General features: G+C 50.4%; 1 protein-coding gene across 2 annotated transcripts in view; it reads right to left on the reverse strand.

Annotated features, from left to right (window-relative positions):
* Positions 1 to 596: 596 nt before the first annotated feature.
* The window catches only part of GSG1L (GSG1 like), a 270,500-nt gene continuing 245,330 nt past the window's right edge, over positions 597 to 25,766 (reverse strand). For both annotated transcript variants that reach the window (XM_058440849.1, XM_032157186.2), the window contains 2 exons: positions 17,705 to 17,772; positions 597 to 1,781 (listed from right to left, as the gene is read on the reverse strand). In XM_058440849.1, coding sequence (XP_058296832.1) covers positions 1,684 to 1,781; positions 17,705 to 17,772 — 166 coding nt within the window. In that variant the 3' untranslated portion in view covers positions 597 to 1,683. The remainder of the gene's footprint in view (positions 1,782 to 17,704; positions 17,773 to 25,766) is intronic.

Below are 25,766 nucleotides of genomic sequence, written 5' to 3' on the forward strand. Positions count from 1 at the left end.
TAGATGATGGATGGATGGATGGATGGATGGATGGATGGATGGATGGATGATGGATAGCTAATGATAGGGTGGATGATGAATGGATGGATGAATGGATAGATAATGGATGGATAGATGATGGATGGATGGATGGGTGGATGGATGGATGAAGGATGGATGAATGGATGATGAAGGATGGATGGATGACGAACGATAGATGGATAATAGATGATGAGTGGGTGCATAATGGATGAATGATGATGGAGGGATGAATGACAAATGGATGAATGGATAATGGACAATAGCTGAATAAGTAATGGATGCTGGATGGATGGATAGATGATGGATAGCTGATGAATGAGTGGATGCATGGCAAATGGATGGATGAATGGATAGATGATGGATGGATGGAAGGATGGAGGAATGAATGATGGGTGGATGAGTGGAAAGATGAATTATGAATGATGGATGGATGATGAATGATGGATGGATGATAGATGATGAATGGGTGGATAATAGATGGACGAATGATAGATGGAGGGACAAATGATGAATGGGTGGATGGATAATGGATAATGGCTGGATGAGTGATGGATGATGGATGGAAGGATGGAAGGATAACGGAGAAGAATGTATTCTACTTGGGGGAAAGCTCTAGAAATTCTTCTGGGAAGGAATAAGGCCTCTTGGGAAATGACTGAACTTGGAGTCAGGAGTCCTGATTCAAACCCCATCTCTGCCATTTGCTAGCTCTGTAATCTCAGGCAAGTTACTTCATCTCTGTGACCCTAATTTCCCTCCTCTTTATAATAGGAATCTGTTTCTCCAGGCATCTAAGCCCTGGGATTTTCTGTAAAGGTGGTGCTAGGCACAGGGTAAAGGCTCCTCAGGGTCAGGGTGGTGTGATGTCGCTGAGCTCTGAAGAGAAATGTGGCTTCTTCACCCTCCCTGCTTAGGGCTTGGGTTTGGGGGCCCACTTCTTGCTCGCCCCACATCTCTTGCTTGCCTGGCCCCTGCCTTGCCCACTCTCTGGAATCCAGGGCAGCCCTGCCAGCCTGTGTCCAGCCTAAGCTCTGTGCTCCCTCCCTGCCACCCTGCAGTGTCTGGCCCTGGCCTCTGCACAGTCTCTGCTGTCACCTTCAGCCTCCCTGAGGAGTAATAGGGTGGGGCAATGACGGGGCAGCCACAGCCCAGAGAGCAACTGGCCTCCATACACCGCAAGAAAACAAGTTCAACAAGCATTTATTGAGCCCCTGCTGTGTGCCTGCTGTGTGACATCCCTGGGGTGCCTGCGCCACTGCCCCCTCCTTCAGGAAGCCACTCTCTGCCCCCCATAGGGCTCTGCCCCTCTGGGCACCTGGCTGGCTTGTGGGTGCCAGCCATTCAGTGGCCAGTGGCCATGTGTCTCCTGGCATCGCAGCTGTGCCCAGCAGGGCTCCTCATGTGATGATGGCAAGAGTCCGGGGCTGCTGTCCCAAAGTCACTCTGTGCAGCCCTGTGCATCCCCTTGGGCCTGCCCTGGCCCCATTTCCAAGGCCCTGGGACCCAGGCAGTGATGGGCAGGTCAGGCCTGACATCTCCCACGCAGGCTGACTGAGTTCACGGCACACAGGCCAGGGTTCTGGGGGCACCACTCTGGTGGTCTTGCAGCAGGGGCTGGTGCCAGCGATGGCCTGAGGTCCGCGGGCCAGGTTGAGGTCTTGGTCACACCCAGTGCCCCAAGACCCAGCACTGTCGGTTCAGCTCTGGTGCTTCCTGTGCAGAGCTCCGGGGCCAGGAATCCGCCATGTGTGGCTGGTGTCCTGCCAGGAGACAAGGCGGTCAGTGCTGAAAGCCACCTTCCTCCACCCACATCCTGTCTACCCACCGCCCCCCACCCACACATCCCTCACTCACCCTCATTTACTAAGCCTTCTGCCCATCATCCCATCTGTCTACCGACCCATGCCCCAACACCGCCAGCTCTCCACCCATCCCTCCCCTGTCAGCCACCCAGTCACCCACCAGTTCACCAACACACCTGTGACCTAGTCATGTATCTGCCAATATTTGCTGCCATCCACTTATCAAGCCACCAATGTATCCACGACTCTGCTCACACCATCTCTAACCCACAGCCCAGAACCCGCTCATGCACCTCACACCTGCCAACAGGTGCACCACTCCCCCAGCCATCCTCCTACCACCCAGTAACTCAACCATCCTCCTACCACCCAATACCCCACCTTTACATGTACACATCCGCCTACACCCAAAACATCCCCATATCCACCCCATGCCCACCTGACAGCCACGACAGCACCCCCTGCAGTCACGTTCACCCACCTCACATAAAGCCATGCCCCCACTCCTGCCATCTGCCCACCCATTTTCCCTCCATCCTTCCCTTCCACCACCCATCCCTCAGAAAATCCACTCACTTGTGCAGCCATCATCCACCACCATCCTGTCATCCTGCAGCTGTTTCCCCACCTTGCCATCTGCCCCCAAGCAGGCCTCCTTGAGCACCCTATTTGCCTTATATGTGTTCAGGAGCTGTTGTGTAGGGATATTAGAAGGGGAAAAAGAGCAGATGTCTCCTAGGTCCCCAAGTCCTTGCTGGACCCCAGCAACTGTGTGTGTGGACATGCATGTGCCCAAAGCTGACTCTGAGAAACTCTCTGTGCACTGAGGCAGGGGGCACCTGCCACTGTCTACCATGCTTAGTGGACTGGACAAGGGGAAGGGCTGGAAAGGCTCTTCCCCTCTGCCACTCTCACTCCTTCGTGTTTTTGGCAATTTTTGGAAGATCACTCCTTTGTCATCCCTCAACTGTCTCTTCAAAGTCTTTCTAGCGCACCAGAACCATTCCCATCTCATGCTGTGGCCTAAAATGTCCTTGTACCTCCTGCCAAATCAAATCAAGACCCAGCTTGAGTTTCGGCTCTCCAGGAAGCCCCCTCTGACATCCTCCCCCTGGCATTCAGGGGTCTCCCTCATCCCAGAGCACCCATCCTCAGCGCACTCTATGCCAGCATCACCCCCATTAGACCCCAAGCCCAGGGGAGCAATGACTGAGCCCAGAATGTATGCACCCCTGTGGACCAGTGGAGGTGGAGCTGGAAGGTGCAAAACTAAGGGAGAGAGTTGGTGTGGTGGAGTGGGGCTGGGAGTGAAGGAAGAAAACAAACAGTTCCTGGGCATGTGCAGCTCCAGAGGTAGGTTCTGCCCATTTTACAGATGAGGGAGCCGAGGCTCTGTAAGGATTAGTAGATGCTTGAAAGTCACAGCTATGATGGAGCTGGATTGAATTACTTTCCTCCTGATTCCAAATTTCAGCATTTAAAAAAATGTGATCCCTACAATTTCATTTTTCTACTCTGATTCTCAGACATACTCGTCATACTTTAGGGTCAGACAGGCTCTCTGCAGAAAGCCCATTGAGGTGGGAATTCCTAGTGAAGCCAAGCTCCCACTTGCATGCCTCTAAGGATGGAGAGCTCCTTGCTCCTTCTCCATCCTCAAAGCAGCTCTCATTATCAGGAGAGTCTTTCTAATAACAAGGCTGCCAGACAAGAGTCAAAGAGGAAGATGGTTGTGTCCATAGCTGGGGTGGGGGGTAATTTTTTTGGCTTTCACTTTTTTTCTTTTTGCTTTTAATATTCTTTAATGTTAGTGTTTTGCAAGTTTTACTATATTTATTAAGGGGTGGGAAACATTTTGCAAACATTTTGGAATCATTTGGCTTCAGAAAAACACATTTGTTTTGGCCTCAGTCATGGAAACCTTTGCATACTTTGGAAGTGTTGGCTGCCAAGATAGAGGTGTTTGGTTTTTTGTTTTTTTTTTTTAAATCTAGAAGCAAATATTTGGTGCACGGAAAGGTACAACTGTTTTTCTAAGTGAGCATTTAGGCATAATTTTAGCTGCTTGTACAGTGGCTGAAAAGCAGAGCCATGGAGAGATCATTAGAACAGAAAGAAATTGATAGTGTATTTTTAAGGAGAAGGAAAGGCCACAATCCCTGTCCTTCCCTGAGTTAAAATCAGGCTGTCTGTTCCCTGGATGCAGAGGGCAAGATGCGGAGGACTGGGGCCCTCCTCCCTTTCTCTGGCTACCCAGGAGGCACCTGGGGCTCAGAGCCATTTAAGGTGTGTGTGTAAAGATGGGAACACCCCAGCAGCCCACCAGGGACCCCCACCCACTTCCCTTCTCTCCCAGGCCTTGTGCTGTAGATTGGGAATCTCAACTCAAAATGTCTTGAGGGCCCAAGCAGACAATGTAAATGAATGAGGTGAGTCGAGACAGTGCCAATTGTTACCGTGGAGAATGTGGGCTCAGATCTTCCTAAACTGTTTTTTTTTTTTTTTTTTTTTTTGAGACGGGGTCTCACTCTGTCACCCAAGATAGAGCGCAGTGGCGCCATCACGGCTCACTGCAGCCTTGAGCTCCTAGGTTTAAACAATCCTCTCGCCTCAGTCTTCTGAGTAGCTGTGACTGCAGGTGCACATCACCATCCCTGACTAATTATTTATTTATTTTTTGTAGAGATGGGATCTCGCTATGTTCCACAGCCTGGTCTTGAACTCCTGACCTCAGGTGATTTTCCTGCCTCGGCCTCCCAAAGCCCTGGAATTACAGGTGTGTGTCACCATGCCCAGCTGGATCTTCAAAACTTTCTTTTTTTTTTTTTTTTGAGACGGAGTCTCGCTCTGTTGCCCAGGCTGGAGTGCAGTGGTGTGATCTCGGCTCACTGCCAGCTCCGCTTCCCGGGTTCATGCCATTCTCCTGCCTCAGCGTCCCGAGTAGCTAGGACTACAGGTGCCCGCCACCACGCCCGGCTAATTTTTTTGTACTTTCAGTAGAGACGGGGTTTCACCGTGTTAGCCAGGATGGTCTCGATCTCCTGACCTCATGCTCCACCCGCCTCGGCCTCCCAAAGTGCTGGGATTACAGGCTTGAGCCACTGCGCCCAGCCCAAAACTTTCAAAGAAACTGAACATCTGGATCTCGAAACAAAACCTCCTGGCTTTTAAATGATGACAATTAAGGTTTCGAATGTATTTTCAACAATCTGTGGGCCAAAGAGCATCTCTCAGGCTGCACTCAGCCCACAAGTGGCAGTTCCCAGCCTGTGTCTTCGTTCCATGATTCTGTTCCATGTCTTTGCATAGGCTGATCCCCTGGGTGGGAGCGCCCTTCCCTGCTCTTCTCCGGCTATTGACTCCCTGATTTTTTCAAACGCTGCCTGCTCTGGGAAGCGTTCCATGGCCCTGTAGAATGCTTCCTAGAGCAGGCAGTATTTGAAAAATGGAGGCTTTGCTCCTTTCCCTGTGCCCTTCAGCAGCCTGCATAACCCTCTCCCTGAACTCGTCACTTTGTGTTGTAATAGCCAGGTCAGCGTGGGGCTCCCCTGCGAACCTGGGGATGGGAGACAGCTTTATGAGCAGGGCCAGGGTCTGCTTCATCTTGGAGCCCTGATACCCCAGCCCCTGGCCCAGCACAGAGCAAGTCCCAAACTGACTCTTTTTTTTCTTTTTAAACAAATGAAGAAACCATGGAGGAAGGGGAGAGAGTGATTCCTGGGATGCAACTTGGGATGCAACTGCTCTACCTGCTCTGAGCTTCTGTACAGTATGAAAAGGGTTTTTGCTCAAACTCTCCTCTTTTGGGTGAAGGCTCAGGCATGGCAGGGGGCTGGGGAGACTGTACTTCGGTCTAACAGCCAAAGGTTCAAACCCAGCCTCCACTGCTTGCAAATTGTGTGAATTTTTTTTAAGCCGTGTGGCTTCTGACAAGCAACTTCACCTCTCTGAGCCTGCAAATGAATGAAAGCTACAAAGGAGTCGGCAGGCCCAGCAGGCGCCCTGCAGAGAAGCCCTTCACTATCCAATCTCAGACACAGATGGAAGTGGAAAGAACACAGTTCTGGGAGCACTAGAAGTGGGTTGGGTTTGAAAGCCTCTCTTCACAAATGGGGAAACCAAGGCCCATGGCTGGGAAAAGATTTGTCCAATGCCCCACTCAGAGGGTGGTAGCAGGTACTGTGGTTTCCATTTTCTGGGAACCTCCCAAGGTTAGCAGTGGTTCCCCAAAGCTGTGACTTCTCTTGCCTTTTAAATCCAGATATCAAAACATGAACATATTTAACATCAGATCTCCTCCAGCCCTATCCCCCGCATCCCTCAGTGAAGAATCACTGTCTTGAACCCTCTCTAAGCCACCAAGATCTGGGATCAGATGTAATTGCTGAATTGAATTAAATCACATCTACTGTTCCAAAATGGATTCATTGCGTTGGGAGGGCCCTTCAAGACCAGGAATGTCAATGCCACCACAAATGTACAGATCGGGAAACTGAGGCACTTAGAGGGAAACTGACTTGCTCAAGGTCTCTCTGCAGCTGGCAGAGTGAGGGTAACAGGTGGCAGGTATTTGTGCTCCTGACCCCACGGTAGCCCAGCCTGGCATGGATCAGCTGCATCCCTTTACAGGGAAGTTCCTTCCGGCCAATCACCCAGCCGCTGTCCAAGGTGCTGAAAGCCTCTCCCTATAGGACTCGCAGGTCCGCCCAAAGCCAACTGTCTGGCTGCCCAACCTTGACCTCTGCTCTCCAGAAAGAATGGAAACTTGAAGAGTGGTGGAAAATGAATCAGGGATGGCGCTAAGAAATCAAGCTTTGGAAACCTGTCAGCTAGTGACACTCTCATCGCCCTTCTAGGTCCACAAATCTCTACCATGAGAGGGCTTCAGAGGTGTCATCATATATGGGAATATCTGTTTACTGGTTTTCTCCTCATCTTGCCTTTGAGGCGTGTGTCACTGCTTTCCCTCACAGTTGCATCCCTGCATCAGCACAGTCCCAGGCACAGTGTTGAAGGCACGTGTCTGCAGAATGAGTGAACGGTGGAAGGCTCAGGAGGAAGGGCAGGCATGAGTGGGACGGACCCGTATGGAGGGAAGTTTGTGTCTTCTGGTCTACCTCGGGCAGGCTGTTTTAGGAGATTGAATGGGGGCCATCTATCTCTTCACTGGGGTCATCCTCAGGGATTCCACGTTTCTGAGCCATAACATTCTCTTTGTCTCTTTCTCGCCCTTGGGATCAGACAAAGTCCACTGTACCTGCCACCTCTCCCCAGGGCCCCTGATTCCTCAGCCCTTTATTAGACTTGTATTGGGCATGTATTGTGTGTCAGTCTCCACACTGGCTGCTGGGTTTACAGACATGAGTGAGATGCGGCCCTCCCTCCGGGTGCTCACAGGCACACATATGAAGAGATGACAAGACCAGACATGCCTCCCACTCCTGCTGTGTGCCAGGAACCATTCAATGTGCATCCTGTCCATGGACTCATTTAACCCTCAAAAATACAAGTTAGGTGCCATTATTATCCCCATTTTACAGGTGAGGAAACTGAGGTCCAGATAAAGTCATTTTTTCAAGGCCTCACTGCTGGGACTTGAATCTAGCCAGCTTCACTCCAAAGGTTGGGCTCTCATCAACAGATGATTAGATTTAAAACTATGCAGCCATTAAAAAACAATGAAATCTGTAGGGTGCAGTGGCCATGCCTGTGATCTCAGCACTTTGGGAGGCTGAGGCAGGTGGATCACCTGAGGTCAGGAGTTCAAGACCAGTCTGGCCAACATGGTGAAAACCTGTCTCTACTAAAAATACATAAATTAGCTGGGTGTGGTGGCAGGTGCCTGTAATTCCAGCTACTTGGGAGGCTGAGGCAGGAGAATTGTTTGAACTTGAGAGGCAGAGATTGCAGTGAGCCGAGATTGCACCATTGCACTCCAGCCTAAGCAGCAAGAGCAAAACTCCATCTCAAAAAAAAAAAAAAAAAAAAAGAGGCCAGGCATGGTGGCTCATGCCTGTAATCCCAGCACTTTGGGAGGCTGAGGCAGGCGGATCATGAGGTCAGGAGATCGAGACGATCCTGGCTAACACGCTGAAACCCCATCTCTACTAAAAATACAAAAAATTAGCCGGGTGTGGTGGCAGGTGCCTGTAGTCCCAGCTACTCGGGAGGCTGAGGCAGGAGAATGGTGTGAACCCAGCAGGCGGAGCTTGCAGTGAGCCGAGATTGCACCACTGCACCCCAGCCTAGGCGACAGAGCGAGACTCCGTCTCAAAAAAAAAAAAAAAAGAGAGAGAATGAAATCATGTCTTCCGTAGCAACATGGATAGAGCTGGAGGCCAGCTCTTAAGTGAAATAACTCAGAAACAAAAAATCAAGTATCACATGTTCTCATTTGTAAGTAGGAGCTAAACAACAAGCACATACAGCCATAGAGAGGGAAATAACAGACACTGGGGGCTCCACAGGGGGAGGATGAGAGTGGGGCAAGGGTTGAAAAATTACCTACAGGGTACATTGTTCACTATTCAGGTGACAGATACATCAGAAGCCCAACCTGAGCATTACGCAATACATCCATGTAACAAACCTGCACCTGTACCCCTTGATCTATAACAATTAAAACATTTAAAAACACAAAGATTGGGCTCATAGCCATTATAAAAATTTGGCTCATAGACAAACACCAGGAGAGGGAAAGGTGGAGACGAACGTGTCCCCCTCTGCCAGGAAGTGAGGGGGGGGGCGGGCTGGGGGCCGTTCCCAGACAGTTGAGCTAGACTTTGAAAGCCCTTGCAAAAGCTCCCAATTCCACTGGTAGGGTTGGTTTTCCGCCCAGTGGAAGAAGGAGGCACAGCATTTCATGCAGAAAGAACAGGGTGTGAAATAGGTCCTTGGCAGGCGGATGAGGTTCTTCAGGAAGTGTGAAAAACCTAGCAATATTGTGGTTTCAGGGAGGCAAGTGGACAGGTATGGCCAGAAAGCAGAGCACATGGGGATGAAGGGGTAAGGCATGGAGCATCATAGCTGCAGAAGTTGCTGGGTGGCAGGTGTAGAAGGCCCAGCAGGGCCCCCTAAACCCCATGCACCCCAGGGGTTTCTGCCTTATCATGACATTTCTCAGCTACAGATTCCTTGCCTGCCCCACACTGAGGAATTGGGCTCTTGAGGGCAGTCTATTTTGACACCTGCCCCAAGTGTTTCTTAGCGTTAGGCACAGTTGTGGTACCACTGCCTTGGACAGAAGTGGGCATAAAGTAGAAGAACCATGTCATAGCTTTAGCTTGGAGTCAGACAGGCTTGTGACCCCAAGGTCACAAGCTTGTTCCCAAAGGACAAGTGACGTTGCCTCTCAGAACCCAAGTATTTTCTCTTGTAAAATAGAAATACTACTCACAGCACACAGCTCCTGAGGACTAAGTGAGCTAAATCATGCACCAGAAACATACTGGTGACCTACTGTGTGCTAGGCCCTGGGGATGTTACAGTGAATGCAGCAACAAGGTCCCTGTGCTGGTGACATTTCCATTTCACTGAGGAGAGGCTGGACATAAACAAGGGAGCAGGCCGGGTGTGGTGTCTCATGCCTGTAATCCCAGCACTTTGAGAGGCTGAAGCGGGAGGATTGCTGGAGGCCAGGAGTTCGAGACCAGCCTGGACAAGACCCCATATCTACCAAAAAAAAAAAAAAAAAATTAACTGGGCATGGCGGCTCACGCCTGTAATCTCATCACTTTGGGAGTCCAAGGCAGGAGGATTATTACTCAAGGCCAGGAGTTCGAGACCAACCTGAGCAACATAGCAAGACCCCATCTTTACAAAAAAAAATTGGAAACATAAAAAAAATTACCCACGTCTATGTCATGTGCTGCAATCCCAGCTACTTAGGAGGCTGAGGTGGGAGGATCCCTTGAGCCCAGGATATCAAGGCTGCAGTGAACTATAATCACACCACTGCACCCCAGCCTGGGTGACAGAGCACAACCTTATCTCAAAAAAAAAAAACAAAAAAAAACAAAAAAAAAAAACCAGAAAAGCAAGTGAGCAAAGAAGGGCTCAGGGAGGAACAAGTGATGGAAAGAAAAATGATGATGCAGGAGGGGAAGGCGAGAGAAGGCCTCGTGGGAACTTGTGAAGGGGGTGGGCACCGAGCCAGTTACTAGAGCTGCTGTTATAGGAGGTTTTAGAGCTAGGAAGGACTGGGGAAGACATGATCAAGTTTATGTCTTCGGAGGATGGATTGGAAAGGAATTGGCCCTAGAAGCAGCAATTTCCATCTAGAAGTTGCTGAATAGCCCAAGCAAGCGACAAAATGCAGACTGGCTTCTGGCAACAGCTTCAAAGGGACAGGTATTGGCCAAGGGTTGAGGACAACTCTGAATTTGGTCTGTGGATCAGCAGCATCGGCATCGTGGAGAACTTAGAGCTGCGGAACCCTGGGTCCCCCGCCAGACCTTCTGAATCAGAAATTCTGAGGGTGGGGCCCTGCAGTCCATCCTTTAACGAGCCCTCCATGTGTCTCTGATGCTCCTGCTGGCTTGGATCTCTTGACGCCCAATGCTGAGGTCTCAGATGTCTCCAAGCTGTGTGCCATCTGTGCTCCCAGCAAATTGGCATTGATATTTATTTCAGAAATACTGTCTGTTTCCATTTTAATAAAGTAAGCAACTCGAGCAGGACTCTATTGGATTTTATTTTGATCTAATAAAAATGCCAAGTTGCTCTGGGTCCAGAAAAATTCTTTCTTGAAATTCCCTCTGCTATTTTGAGGGCAGCAGCAGTGGCAGAGACCCATCTAGATGGAGCTCCCAGAAGCCACCTCAGCGCCCAGCATGCGACAGCCTCTGGTGGAGCCCAGCCTTACAGATACACCTGGCAAAATCAAAAGCTTGTCTCAGGCATTGAACTTGACAGCTGCAATCAACTGCAAAGCTCAGTCGCCCCTGAAAGGAAGATGCAGACACCTGGGCCATATGGCAACATCGCCTCCATCAAATGTCACGTCTGATGTGCTCCTGAGCTGGCTGGTGGCACCACAAAGCCCCAAAGGCAGGTTTCAAAAGCAACTTCCTCAGGGAAAAAAAAATTACAGCCGAATCCATATCACAGTAACCCCCCAGAAGAGCATATTTGGGGACAGTTAGGATAACCGGAAGTTCATGTAACTGCTAATATAAAAGTGGCTTCTCAGATGGGAGGTGGTGGGAGAAACGTGGAGGTTGAGAGCCAACAATTAAGCACCTATGATGTGCCGCACACTATTTTAGACTCTTGGGATATACACAGGAACAAAACACACAAGGCGCCTGTTCTCATGGCACTTGGTGGAGAGAGGCAGCAAAACGAAAACCAAGCATGTGAATATAAAAGATCATTTCAGAGAGGGACAAATGCTATGAAGAAAAGAGAACCCGGTGATATGGGGATGACTGGGGAATCTGGTGCAGATCAGGGAAGGCTTCTCGGAGGAAGCGACCTTTCAGCTGACTTAAAGATGAGATGAAGTCAGCCACGCCATGATTTAGAGGGAGAGCATCCAGGCAGAGAGAACAGCAAGCGCAAGGGTCTTACCAAGGGAATGAGTTTTGCGTGTTCAAGAAAGAGGAAGGTCAGGTTGGCTGGGGCAGCATGGGAGATGGGGAAGAGGGAGATGAGGTCAGGGGCCTAGGGGGTTGGGAGACTGAGAAGGAGTGGCCTCTCTCCCAGGTTAAGGAGCAAGATCTAAATGCCAAGCTGAGTTTTATTGCCGAGTGAACCAGAGATCCCAGCAAAGCTGGTTTGCCGTACAGCACTGTAGTTTCTCTATCTCCGTAAGAAGAATCCCCGCTTCTCAGGGCTGGATCAGCCATCATATGAGATGGTAGCGAAGTGCTTAGCACAGACCTGCACACAGTAAGTGTTTAATAATGCCGGCTCCCTGACATCCCTCCTCCCCCGTTCCTCCTGCCGGCAAGTCAGCCCATCGCAGGATCTGAGCAGCTGCTCCCGCAGAAATATTGCAAAACTCATCCAGGCATTTCCAAAATATTTTCTTGGCTGAAAACCCACTAGCAGCTAAGAGGCCGCATTCTGAGACGGCATCATTTCCATACTCATTTGATCGGCTGCTTCTCTAGACCATGAGCTCCCTGAGGACCGAGGCCATGTCTGGAGGCGCCCCACATCCTCAGTACCCTGCCCAGCCAGTGGAGCTGTTGACTGACATTACCTAGCTTTCCAGGGTGTGGGCGATGAGGTCAGACTGGCCGGGTTCAAATCCTGGGTTTGCTACTTTCTAGCTGTGTATTGAGTAAGCCACGGTCTTAACCTCCCTGGGCCTCAGTTTCCCTGTCTGTAAAATGGGTCTGTATTTAGGGTTAAATGAGTGAATAAGTGTAAAGTCCTGAGAACATGTACAAAGGTGAGATATTATGATTAGATCTGGGGGACTGAGTTCTTCTTGCTGGCTGTTTCCATGATCAAACGCAGGTATCATCATGATAGCCATGGAGGTCCTGCCAAGGGGGATCACCCTGGCTAAGTCCCCCTTCCCGCCTTCCCTTTTTCGCACCCCATGTCATCCTGAGTAGGACGAGGCACCATGCCCTGCTATCCCGCACCCTGCATTGACCCCTTTCAAGCTCTGGCCACACAGTGCACTAATGGCTTGGGTCTGTCTCCCCAACAAGACTTGGAAGTCAACAGGGTCCAGTAACGTGCCTTATTTGTCTCCATGCTCCCAGGAGCCAGAGAGGTTCTTCAGTAATGATTTGCGGAATAAATAAAGCAGCCTGCTTCAGGATCCCTGAAGTCATGGGATCTCTCACGCATGCCAGCATCCAGCCCACATTCCCCCAACCCCTCCCTCATCTCTGACCACAGAGGGGCTCTCTTCCTTCCTCGCTGTTTGATGTGGGAGTTCCCAGCAACTCCGCTGTCCCCGGGGAATGACAGCCATCCCTGCTAATGCTCAGCTACCTGATAAAAGGCACACGCCGCACAGGAGTTGTGGGGTCTCAGGCTCTTTTCTTCCAGGATTTGGAAAGTCTCTGGGGGCAGCTGGCAGTTTTCCACAGCTCTTTCCCCACTAGCCTCTGGCTTCCCTGAACCCCCAGGAGGTGAGGCCCCTTTTGTGTCATTGTCTCTCCCTACCCTACACATTCTCCCCGGATGATCTTTGCAGTATCTGGGCTTCCACCATCCCATACTATACTGCAGCCTCAAACTCCTGGGCTCAATCAATCCTCCCACTTCAGCCTATAGGGTAGATGAGAATACAGGCTTGCACCACCATGCCCAGCTAATTTTAACTTTTTTTTTTTCTGAGATGGAGTCTTGCTATGTTGCCCAGGCTGGTCTCGACCTCCTGGCATCAAATGCTCCTCCTGCCTTGGCCTCTCAAAGAGCTGGGATTAAGGCATGCACCACTGCACCTGCCTGTCTCTCTGCCACCCTTTTAAGCTCCACTCCATTGATCTGGCTGCCTCCTGGAGGCCCTCACGAGCCCCTCAAACTCCACACAGACAAAGCAACATTGCCCTTCACAAACTGACCCCTCCCCATATCCTTCCATCAGTCAGGGACTCCATGCCCCTGACTGCTTGGGCAAAAATTCTGTGCATATCCTAGGTCCCTCTCCTCGCCAGTCCTCACTCAAATCAGTCACTTATCTGATGCTGTCCCCCCAGCTCCATGGTGGTGCACACTGCTGACCCCCAACTGTGCAAAGGGGGCTTTCTCCATCCAGCCCCAAGCCCCCCTGCCTGTGCCCTGAGCCATTACCTCCAGATAACTCATGCACCTGACCCCCCTCGCAGCAGCCCTTGAACAATGGCCCAGGAGAGTCGCCTTCCTATCTGGGGTGATGGCTCAGATACATATGCTCTGCACTGGTGCCCCCAGCCCCCAGCTGGCTTGACGCTATGCCTTTGACTGGTCGCCTTTGTCTCCCTTCTTAATCTCTCTTCCGCACTCCTAGTTGGGTGTTCGATCATCAAAATAAAGCACTTGCTGTTATATCCTCATCTCAAGGGACTTCCAGGGAAACAAACCAAGACTCTCTGGAAATTCTACCAGCAGAGGGTCCTTGATCTACCTACTTTTTTATCTCCAACACTACGGTTCAGGCCACCACCATCATGTCTCCCAAGAACGACTGCAACAGCAAAACATTTTGTGCATATTGTAGGTCACAAGATGGTCTCCTGGCCTCGAGTTTGGCTCTTCTCTGCTCCTTTTCCCACAGTGCAGATATATATATACATATATATGGATAGATGGTAGATAGATAGGATAGATAGGATCTGTAGATAGATGACAGATAAATAGGTAGATAGATGACAGGACTGATAGATGATAGATGGATAGATTAGATGATAAGATTTATAGATGAGAGATGATTGATAGATGGATAGATGATTGACAGATGAATAATAGATGGATGATGGATGAATAGATAGATTAGTTGGATAGATAGATATAGATAGGTAGATGATAGATAGATGATAGATAGATAGATAGATGACAGATAGATAGATAGATGATAGATGATAGATAGATGATAGATAGATATAGATAGATAGATAGATGATAGATAGATAGATAGATAGATAGATAGATAGATAGATAGATAGATGATAGATAGATAGATAGATAGATAGATAGATAGATAGATAGATAGATAGATAGAGAGAAATAGGGAGGGACAGAGAGAGAGAGCAATAATGTGGACATGTCTTCTCCCTGCTTAAAATGCCCCGGGCTCCCTGCTGCAGAATCAACTTCTCCTCCACTGCATAGTGAACTCCGTCCCTGTCCTGCCTCCTGCCACCCTCGGCCCCTCCAGCTCTCCTGCCCTCCCACTGCCCTTCCTGCCTCAGCCACCCTGGTCTCCTGGCTATTCCACAAGCACTGTCTGGCTCCTTCCAGCTCTTGGACACACAGGTCCCTCTGCCTGCAAAGCTCTTCATTTGACTCCTCACCCTTTAGGTTCCAGCTCTGTGGCTTCTCAGAGCGCTCACTCTAAAGGAGTGCCCCTGCCCTGTTTCCTCCTTATCACCACATCTTCCTCCCTTGTTTGTTTTTGAACTCACTTATTGAATGATTCTCTCTCCCCCTCGGACTGTGAGTCCCTGAGGCAGGGGCCATTGTCTTGCCTGACTCCCTGCTGTCTCTCCAGCACCCACAGGGTTGACCTGCAGCAGATGCTCAATAAACACCAAGGAATGAAAGATGAAATCATCCAGACTGTTGACTTATCGAATGGGTTTGATGATTCTTTCACAAGGAGATGCTGCTTGAGGGGGCACTAGGCATCAGGGCAGGGGGTGGATGTGGGGGCTGAGATTGGGGGTAGGGAGAGGGCTGCAGGGATTGGGATTGGGGGTGGAGAGGAGGGCTGTGGAGGCTGAGATTGGGGGCGGGGGAGGGCTGCATGTACTGGGATTGGGGACAGGGGGAGGGCTGCAGGGACTGGGAATGGTGGCAGGAGAGGGCTTTGGGGGCTGGAATTGGAGGCTGGGGGAGTGCTATGGGGGGCTGGGATTGGGGGCACTGGAGCGCTGTGGGGGTTGGGATTGGGTGCCAGGGTGGGGCTGTGAGGACTGGGATTGGGGGTGGGAGAGGGCTGTGGCAGCTGGAGTTGGGAGCCAGGGAGAGGGCAGTGGGGCTGAGATTGGGGATGGGAGGGAGGGCTGTGGGCACTGGGATTGGGGGTGGGGGGAGGGCTGTGGCAGGGGGAGGGCTGTGGCAGCTGGGGTTGGGGCATGGGGGAGGGCAGTGGGGCTGAGATTGGGAGCAGGAGGAGGGCTGTGGGGCTGAGATTGGGGTGGGGGGCAGTGGGGCTGAGACTGGGGGTGGGTGGAGGGCTGTGGGGCTGAGTTTGCGGGTGGGGGGAGGGCAGTGGGGCTGGGATTGGGGGTGGGGGAAGGACTGTGGCAGCTGGGGTTGGGAGCCGGGGGGAGGGCAGTGGGGCTGAGATTGGGGATGCGAGGGAGGTCTGTGGGCAGTGGGATAGGGAGCGTGGGGAGGGCTGTGGCAGCTGGGGTTGGGGGCATGGGGGAGGGCAGTGGGGCTGAGATTGGGGGCAGGCGGAGGGCTGTGGGGCTGAGATTGGGGGCAGGGGAACGGCTGTGGGGCTGAGATTGCGGGTGGGAGGAGGGCTGTGGGCACTGGGATTGGGGGTGGGGTGGAGGGGTTTTGCCATTTCCTCTGACCCTGAGAACTCTCGTTCTTAATTCCAGGGCTTGCTTTTTGGGCCACAGTACCTTGACTCTTCCAGTGGTAGGGACCTCCACCCAGGCCCCCAGATGCCCCTAAGACAAGCCCCAAGGCCTCTTTCCACCCACGGTTTCCTGCCTATTCTGCAGGGAGCCTGGGGAAGCTCACTCCCAAATAAGGGAGCTGAGGACATTCTGGAATGCACCAGGATTCTCAACCTCTATCCCTGCTGTGTGCTTCCTGAGCCCCTCTCTGATGATTTCTTCACTATGTTGTCCCTGCAGCAGGAGTTCTCCAAACACATCCATCCCCTGGTTTATGATCCCCTCTTCCAGGAAGCCCTCCATGCTAGCACAGACATGAAACCATGATGTGTGAGCCCACAGTTCATTTCAGCACCATCTCCTGTCCCTCACAGGCCAAAATTGGGCTCTCTTCCCTCTCCTCTTCTCCAACAAGGCCTTCTCCCAAGCTTCTTGGTTCACCACTGTCTCCTCCCCACTAGCAGAGCCATTTCTCATTCAGTTATTAGGATCACAGGATTTGGAATCAGACAGACCTGTGTTTAAATCTCTGCCTTCTTAGTTTGGATTCCCCAGCAGCAGACCCACAGATAAGAATTTGAGTGCCAGTGATATATTTACAAGGTACAGGGAAATTGGGCAGAAAGGAAAAGTGGGACAGGAATGGGAGGGGAGAGCCACTAAACCTGATGATCACTGACTCTTTATCCTACAGAGAAACTGCAGAGCACATGCCTCAGGGGGATCCCACTCCAGGGTGAGGGAGCTGGGGTATGTGTACACCAACTTCCCTGGCATCTCTAGCCTTCTATGGGTGGAGGTGGGGAAGCCTCCAGGCACAGAGATGCAGATACAGATAGATGCCACTGGAGCTTCCTAAAGGTCTGAGAGAGGTGGCCTGGGCACTGACAGTGTCTGCTGTGACTACTCTGCCAGTGATTAGCTAAGCTATGTGACCTTGGGCAAGTTACTCCACCTCTCTGAGCCTTAATTTCCTCATGTACAAAGTCTAGGCAACAATCCCAGCTGTAGGGGCTGGGGGTAAGCAAGGATATGAGATCAGGCATGAAAAGCCATTAGTACAGAGTGGGATGGGGCGGGGAACACGTGGTGGGCATTCAGCAGGCTCAGCCAAGATCTGACCACTGTAACTTTAATCTTACCTTGGTTCTTCTCTGCTTTGCTTTCTGATCCTGACATTTGTTTTCTGAGCAGTGCCCTAGATTCTGCCTCATAGTGTGCCCCACAGCAAAGTGTTTGAAGTGAATGCTTCTAAGCTGCCAAGAGTATCCACAGCTCAAACGACTCCTGTCCACGGTCACCTCCCTGCCTCAGCTCCTTCTAGCCAGGACTGTCCTCCCTCAGGCCAGTGGCTAACCCAGGCCTGGCCTTGAGCTGGGTTTTCCCTGCCTGCCTGGAACTCCAGTTTCTTCCTTCCTTTCTTAGCATCCCACCCCGACTGGGAAGGCTGTGGGGAGAGCTGCGTGCAGGGGCTTGCTACCCTGAGACACCAGACTCCAGTTTCCTCATCTGTAACGTGATTGTGGGAGAATGCAGGGTGCAGTGGGGGGTGGGGGCTGGCCCGACTCATCTCCAGGGATTCTTTCTCCTCTGGCAGCCCACGAATCTGTCGTAGCAGGTACCCACAAACAGGCCACTTACGGGCAGGGTATCTCTCGTGGCGGCAGTCTAAGTGAAAGTCCTCCTCGCTCCCGTCCCTCTTCTCCATCCTGGAAAGAAAAAAAAAACAAAAACAAAATCCTAGGTAGGAAAGAGAAGGATGAGTGGGCAGAGACCCAGAACCTGAAAAAGTGCAGTCTTCCCCCCTCTGGAGAATATTTTGCAAAGTAACTTTTCACTTGCTGCCCTGCGGGATTTTGACCACAACCTTGTGAGATGGGCATCATTATTCCCATTCTATTAATGAAGAAACTGAGGATTTTGGAGGTGATGTGACCAACCCAGTGCCATGCAACTAATCAGTTAGAGGCGGAATAGGGAGGCAAACCCATCATTCTGTCAAAAAGAGGAATATAAATTATGTGCAAATGGTATATATCAAAAGATATTTACAGTTTCATTTGTTTTCAGAATTATACATTGAAATGCACGGAAATTATTTTGGCAGAATATACACCAAAAGGTTAACGGTGATTATCCCTACATAATGAATATAGGGAATTAACTCTGGAGGCTTCTTTTTGCTAACTTTATTTTCTGATGGGGGCAACAGGCTATTATTCACTAAGCAGCATCCCCCACCTCCCCACCGCCCCCGCAGAGACAAGGTCTCACTCTGTCGCCCAGGCTAGAGTGCAGTAGCAGAATCGGAGCTTGCTGCAGCCTCCAACATCCTAGGCTTAAGCAATCCTCCCGCCTTAGCTTTCCAAGTAGGTGGGACTACAAGTGTGTGTTACCACATCCAGCTAATTTTTAAATTTTTCTATAGAGATGGGGTCTTGTCGTGTTGGCCAGGCTGATCTCAAACTCCCGGCTTCAAGGGATCCTCCTGCGTCTGCCTCCCAAAACTCTGGGATTATAGGCATGAGCCACTGTGCTCGGCTCTGGGAAGCATTTCTTAACTACATTAAAACACATCCTTTTTTTTTTTTTGACATGGAGTCTCACTCTGTTGCCCAGGCTGGAGTGCAGTGGCATGGTCTCGGCCCACTGCACCCTCCACCTCCTAGGCTCAAGCGATTCTCCTGCCTCAGCCTCCCGAGTAGCTGGGATTACAGGCACCTGCCACTGCGCCCAGCTAATTTTTGTATTTTTATTAGAGACAGGGTTTCACCATGTTGGCCAGTCTGGTCTCAAACTCCTGACCTCAGGTGATCCGCCCACCTCAGCCTCCCAATAAAACACTTGCTAAAGATAATTCTGCGTACTATCAAAGCCCCGGTCTCCCAAATTCTGGCACAGTGGTCTTCCCCACCAACAATTGCAAGAGCTTCTCAGTGTGGTTTCTCTCTCCTCTGTCATCTCAGGGTTGCGGTGGTCCCAGAGAGAGCAGCCTCTGCGGGGTGGCAGCAGAGGAGAAGCATGGAGCAGAGGCTGTTGAGGACCTGGACAGTGGAAGCAGGTGCATGGCCTCTGACACAGCTCCAAACTTAGACCCTCACCCGCGTCCCACTGATGGCTGGGCCCGAGAACAGGTGGGGTCATGTTCCCTCTTTGCACACATGCATTTGTAACCCAGGTAAATTCCAGAGTTCCACATGGTCCTGTCCAAATGGGCATCACATTGGAGAAACACAATCTAGTCCTCTCAAGTAAGAACAACTCCAGGCTAGGCATGGTGGCTCATGTCTGTTTTCCTAGCATTTTGGGAGGCCGAGGCAGGAGGATCACTTGAGGTCAGGAGTTCAAGACCAGCCCAGGCAACATAGCAAGACCCTCATCTCTAGAAAACATCAAAAAAGAAGCCAGTGCATGCCGGAGTGGTGGTGTGTGCTTCTAGTCCCAGCTACTCAGGGGGCTGAGGCAGGAGGATTGTTGAGCCCAGGAGATCAAGGCTGCAGTGAGCCATGATTATACCACTGCACTCCAGCCTGGGCAATATAGCAAGAACCCCATCTCTAGAGAAAATTAAAAAATAAGCCAGCACATGTGGTGTGGTGATGTGTGCCTCTGGTCTCAGCTACAGTCTTGGCTGAGGTGGGAGGATTGCTTGAACCCAGGAGATCAAGGTTGCAGTGAGCTGTGATTACACCACTGCACTCCAGCCCAAGCAACAAGTGAGACCCCGTCTGAGAAAAAAAAAAAAAACCCAATCATTATTGTCTCTCCTAAAGCACACAGTGGGTGCTCCAATCCACACAGCTTGACATCTTTCCTCCATCCCTCTCTTTTCTCTCACTTGTCTTGCAGCTGTCCTAGAATCTCTCTCACCCTGTCTTTGTCTCATTTTCAACACTTCCCCTGAACTCTCTTCAGTGTCCTTGGTGTGGCATTTCCCCTTTTCCCCACCCTCCCTGTCTTTCCACTGCTATCTCCTCTTCTCTCATGCAAGGAAGGCTCAATCCTTTCCAAAGCAAATGCCCTGTCTCTGTTCCCTGACTCTTCCCATCACCTCTTATTCCTAGTTGCACATCCAGGAAGCCTGAGCTGGAGGAGAAGACAGGGGAAGGTGAGAGTGACAAGCTAGCAATGCCAAAGTGTCCTTAGTAGAAGGGAGAGAGATACTCATATATTGATAATCACCAATCATTCATTCATTCGCTCATTCACCAGGAACTTCCTGAGGACCTTCTCTGTTGGCACCAGATGCTGTGTGGAGGACAGAAATGTCTATTTCATAACCTCTGCCCTCAGAGTACTTCCAGCCTAGTAGGGAAGACAAGCTTGCTCCCTAGTTAGAAAATGGCAGGCAAGGCTGGGTGTGGCGGCTCATGCCTATAATCTCAGTGCTTTGGGAGGCTGCAGTGGGCAGATTGCTTGAGCCCAAGAGTTCGAGACCAGCCTGGGCAACATGGTGAAACCTGACTCTACAAATACTAGCTGGGCATGGTGATGTGTTCCTGTGGTCCCAGCTACCTGGGAAGCTGAGGTGGGAGGATCGCTTGAGTCCAGGAGACAGAGGCTACGGTGAGCCATGATCTCATCACTGTGCTTCAGCCTGGGTAACAGAGTGACACCCTGTCTCAAAAAGTAAAAAAGATCAGGCATTGAATAATACTACACAAGGACCGTCTGCACCAAGGGACTAGGCCTGTACTTCCCAGGGAACATATTCTGAACTTTTTCTGCTTATAAGCATCTCCTGTGGCCTGTGTGGCCCTAGACACCAAACCAAAGGAATGAGTGTTGATGCCATAGAAAGGCAAATTTCTGTTCAACAAAAGGATAATGTCTTTTTTTTAAAGTCTTTTTTTTTTTTTTTTTAGATGGAGTCTCACTCTGTTGTCCAGGCTGGAGTGCAGTGGTGCGATCTCAGCTCACTGCAACCTCCTCCTCCTGGGTTCAAGCAATTCTCCTGCCTCAGCCTCCTGAGTAGCTGGGATCACAGGCATGTGCCACCACGCCTGGCTAATTTTGTATTTTTAGTAGAGACGGGGGTCTCACCATGGTGCCCAGGCTGGTCTCGAACTCCTGCCCTCAGGTGATCCATCCACCTTGGCCTCCCAAAGTGCTGGGATTACAGGCGTGAACCACCATGCCCAGCCCAAAAAAGTCTTTTAATAAAAACATCTTGGCTATTTTCCTGATAAAACAAGCTTGTTTCAAAAACAAAAAAATCTCCAACACCTTAGAGACAGCAAAAGTCCCCTTATAATCACATCTCCATGTAATGGGATCAACATTGTTAGCAGTTTGGTATTTATTTTTTCAGAATTAATACTTTTTCTACACAAATAGACTCAAATTAAACATATTTTCGAAACTGATTTACTTTTTACCTATCCAGAAACTTTTCATTTGAGTACACCTAGATCTCACTCACCGTATTTTTCTTATAGCTGTATATAAAAGAGTAACTAATATTCAATACCCCCATTGGTAGACATTTATGTGTTTCCTCATTTTTGTTGACTCTTCCAAATAATGGTGCATGTGGTGAGTTTCCATCAGCAGAGGTGCTCAGGACTAGAGTATCACCAGTCATGAAGTCAGAACTGGACTCAAACATTGGTTAGGAGAGTGGACCAGGTAACAGCCCCATCCTTATCCCGGAACACCACCTCCCTGGCCACATCCAGCACCTCTAGGTCAACAGAGGCCTGTCCTATTGCATAAAGGGCTTCCAACATCCTCCTGCTTTTCACAGCCTTGACCTTGAACCAACCCCTCCATCCATCCTCAGCTCCCAATTCTCCTGGTTTCTTTTCGTTGTTGTTGTTGTTGAGATGGAGTCTCGCTCTGTCGCCCAGGCTGGCATGCAGTGGTGTGATCTTGGCTCACTGCGACTTCCACCTCCTGGGTTCAGGCAATTCTCCTGCCTCAGCCTCCCAAGTAGCTGGAATTACAGGTGTGTGCCACCATGTTTGGCTAATTTTTTTATATTTTTAGTAGAGATGGGGTTTTGCCATGTTGACCAGGCTGGTCTCAAACTCCTGACCTCAGGTGATCCACCCGCCTCAGCCTCCCAATGTGCTGGGATTACAGGCGTGAGCCACCGTGCCTGGTCTCTCCTGGTTTCTTCTCTGAAGTCTCGTCTTCCTCCAGGCCTCAAGCTGGGCACCTCCTTGGCTTCTGCTGGGAGCCTCAGCCTTGGGAAGTGGGGCCCTATGAGCAAAGGGGCTGATGTCTAAGGAGATAGTCAGTCCAGCCTGGCACAATACCTTCCCTCCCCCATCACCCAAGCCTGGCTGCCCAGAGACCTCCACTCAACAGCTGACATATCGAATAACACCTGCCAAGGAGAGAGCCAGGCCTTGTGCTGGGCTTGGGGACCATAGGGACCACCCAGACAGACCCCTGCCCTCAAGGATCTCCTGTTGGTTTTACCCATGCATAAATAACCATGGCTTCATGTGTTAAGTTTCAGGCCAGGAGGATATGAAGAAGGTTGTCAGGGCCAATAACTGTCTGGTCCAGGGGTTGGTGAACGTTTGCTGTAAAGGCTCAGATAGTAAATATGTGAGGCTTTGCAAGCCATATGGTCTCTCTCACAACTACTCAACTCTGCCCCTGCCGTGAAAGCAGACGTAGACAAGATAGAAACAAATGGGTGTGGACAGCAGCAGGTGGTGGGCGGGATTCGGCCTGCGTGGATAGCGTGTTAATGCCTGGTCAAGCCCAGTGGTTCTCAGCTTGGCCGCACAGTGAAGCCACCACGGGCGTTTTTAATTACAGGGGGTGGGGAGCAGGGCTGGAATGTGCAGCCTGGGTTGAAAACCACTGGTGTAGGGACCAGCGGAGGCTTCTCGGGGTGGTACCATTTGAGCTGCATCATGAAGGCCATAGGACCTGCTCACTTCCTTTTATTTTGTCTTTGTTTTTGTTGTTTTAATTTTTATTTATTTATTTATTTTTGAGACAGCGTCTTACTCTCTCACCCAGGCCAGAGTGAAGTGGTGCAATCTCAGCTCACTGCAACCTCCGCCTCCCGGATTCAAACTATTCTTCCGCCTCAGCCTCCCCAGTAGCTGGGACTATGGGCGTGCACCATCACACCCGGCTACTTTTTGAATTTTTAGTAGAGACGGGGTTTCACCATGCTGCCCAGGCTGGTCTCCAACTTCTGACTTCAACTAATCCACCCACCTTGGCCTCCCAAAGTGCTGGGATTACAGGTGTGAGCCACGGCACCCGGCCAGCTTTTAATTCTTTTTAACTTGTATTTTAGATTCAGGGTACGTGTGCAGGTTTGTTACAGAGGTAAATTTCATGTCACGGGGGTTTGGTGTACAGATTATTTTGTCACCCAGGTAATGAGCATAGTACCTGATAGATGGCTTTTTGATCCCCTCCCTCTTCCCACCCTCCACCCTCAAGTAGGCCCCGGTGTCTGTTGTTCCCTCTATGTGTCTGTGTGTTCTCATCATTTAGCTCTCACTTATATGTAAGAACATGCAGTATTTGGTTTTCTGTTCCTGTGTTAGTTTGCTAAGGATAATAACCTCCAGGCTCCATCCATGTTGCTGCAAAGGACATGATCTCATTCTTTTTTCTGGCTGTGTAGTATTCCATGGTGTGTATGTACCATATTTTCTTTATGCAGTCTACCACTGATGGGCATTTAGGTTGATTTTATGTCTTTCCTATTGTGAATAGTGCTGCTGACCTGCTCACATCTAAGAGAGGAAGCTGAGCTCCAAGCCTGGGGCTGCGCATCTTTCTATGACACAGTGTTGCCATTCTGGAAAGAGCTGGTTTCCTTGCACAGACTTGAGACTCTCCACCAGATTCAGCAAGGAAGACACCGGATCTGCAGAATCTGCAGGGTCTTGCCCCACCTCTGGGCCTGGCTAGGGCTTAGCAGTGGTTCTGGGCAAGGCCTGAGTGCCCCCAATGGCGGGGCTCCCTGGCAGGAAACACGGAGGGGACAAGGGTAGGCTTTGGGCACAATGAGAGCTTGGGCCCTGGAGTGAGGAGGAATCATGGTTGACCTCAGCTCTGCGATTAACAGGCAGCATGACCCTGTGCAGCTCACTGGGCCGCTGTGAATCTCAGTTTTCTTATGTGTGCACTGGGCATAATACCAGTGGTCATTTCACGACAGTAACGACCACTGCCACTACCTCCCTGGTTGTTGTAAGGACTCAAGCCCAGGACCTGCCACAGAAGATAGGCTCAGAGCATGTTCACTACTGCTATTTTTAAACTTCTCTAATAGTCTGATAGTCTGCCTTCCCTAATACATTTTCTTTTTCTTTTTTTTCTTTGAGCCAAAGTCTCACTCTGTCACCCATGTTGGAGTGCAGTGGCACAATCATATCTCACTGTAACCTCGACCTTCTGGGCTCAAGCGATCCTCCCACTGCAGCCTCCCAAGTAGCTGGGACTACAGGCACACACCACCACCCCCAGCTAATTCTTTCATTTTTTTGTAAAAACAGGGTCTCACTATATTGCCCAGGCTGGTCTCAAACTCCTGGCTTCAAGTGATTCTCCCACCTTGGCCTTCCAAAGAGCTGGGATTACAGGCGTGAGCCACTGTACCGGGCCCCCTTAATACATTTTCAACTCAGAGAGAAGGATGGGGTTTCTCTCATTCTATGCTTGTAGCCTCAGGGTCTAGCACAGTGTGTGGCACAAAGTATTGTAAATAATGCAAGAAAAAATACAAAAATTAGCCAGGCATGGTGGCGGGCGCCTATAATCCCAGCTACTCTGGATGCTGAGGCAGGAGAATCACCTGAACCCGGGAGGCGGAGGTTGCAGTGAGTCGAGACCTCGCCATTGCACTCCAGCCTGGGTGACAGAGGGAGAACCCATCTCAAGGAAAAAAAAAAAAAAGGAAGGGAGAGAGGGAAGGAGGAAGGGAGGTGAGGGAGGGAGGAAAAACAGTTTGAAGCTAAGAGCAGCCCACAGGGGAGGTAGCCAAGGGTCATCAGCAATGCTGAGCTCCCTGTTGAAAAAGGAGCAATGGTAAATGTCACTACTTGACAATTTCCTTTGACTTGAACTGCAATTTCCTGCAGGAAACATTATGCATTTTCTGAAGACATGAAGACAGATTTACCTTTTTTTTTCTTTTGACAGGGTCCCATTCTGTCACCCAGGCTTGTGCACAGTGGTACAATCGTAGATCACTGCAGCCTCCACCTCCTGGCTTCAAGTGATCCTCCTGCCTCAGCCTCCTAAAGTGCTAGGATTACAGTCATGAGCCATCGCACCCAGCCAGATTTGCTTTTTTAATAAGATGGTGGTGGTGTAAGAAACATCCAATGATATGGTTTGGATATTTGTCCCCTCTAAATCTTATGCTGAAATGTGATCCCCAGTGTTGGAGGTGGGGCCTGGTGGGAGGTATTTTGGTCCCTCATGGATGGTTTGGTAATAAGTGAGTTCTCATTAGTTCAGGAGAGAGCTGGTTGTTTAAAGAAGCCTGGCATCTCCACCTCTCTCTTGCTCTTTTTCTCACTGTGTGATGTACCTGCTCCCCCTTCTATCATAAGTAAAAGCTTCCTGAGGCCTCACCAGAAGCTAAGCAGATGCTGGCGCCATGCTTCTTGTAGAGCCTGCAGAAACACAAGCCACATAAACCTCTCTTCCTTATAAATTACCCAGCCTCAGGTATTCTTTTATGGCAATGTGAGACAGACTAACACACCCATAG

The sequence above is a fragment of the Hylobates moloch genome, unplaced genomic scaffold, assembly GCF_009828535.3.
Source record: "Hylobates moloch isolate HMO894 unplaced genomic scaffold, HMol_V3 SCAFFOLD_6, whole genome shotgun sequence".
Classification (NCBI taxonomy): Eukaryota; Metazoa; Chordata; class Mammalia; order Primates; family Hylobatidae; genus Hylobates; species Hylobates moloch.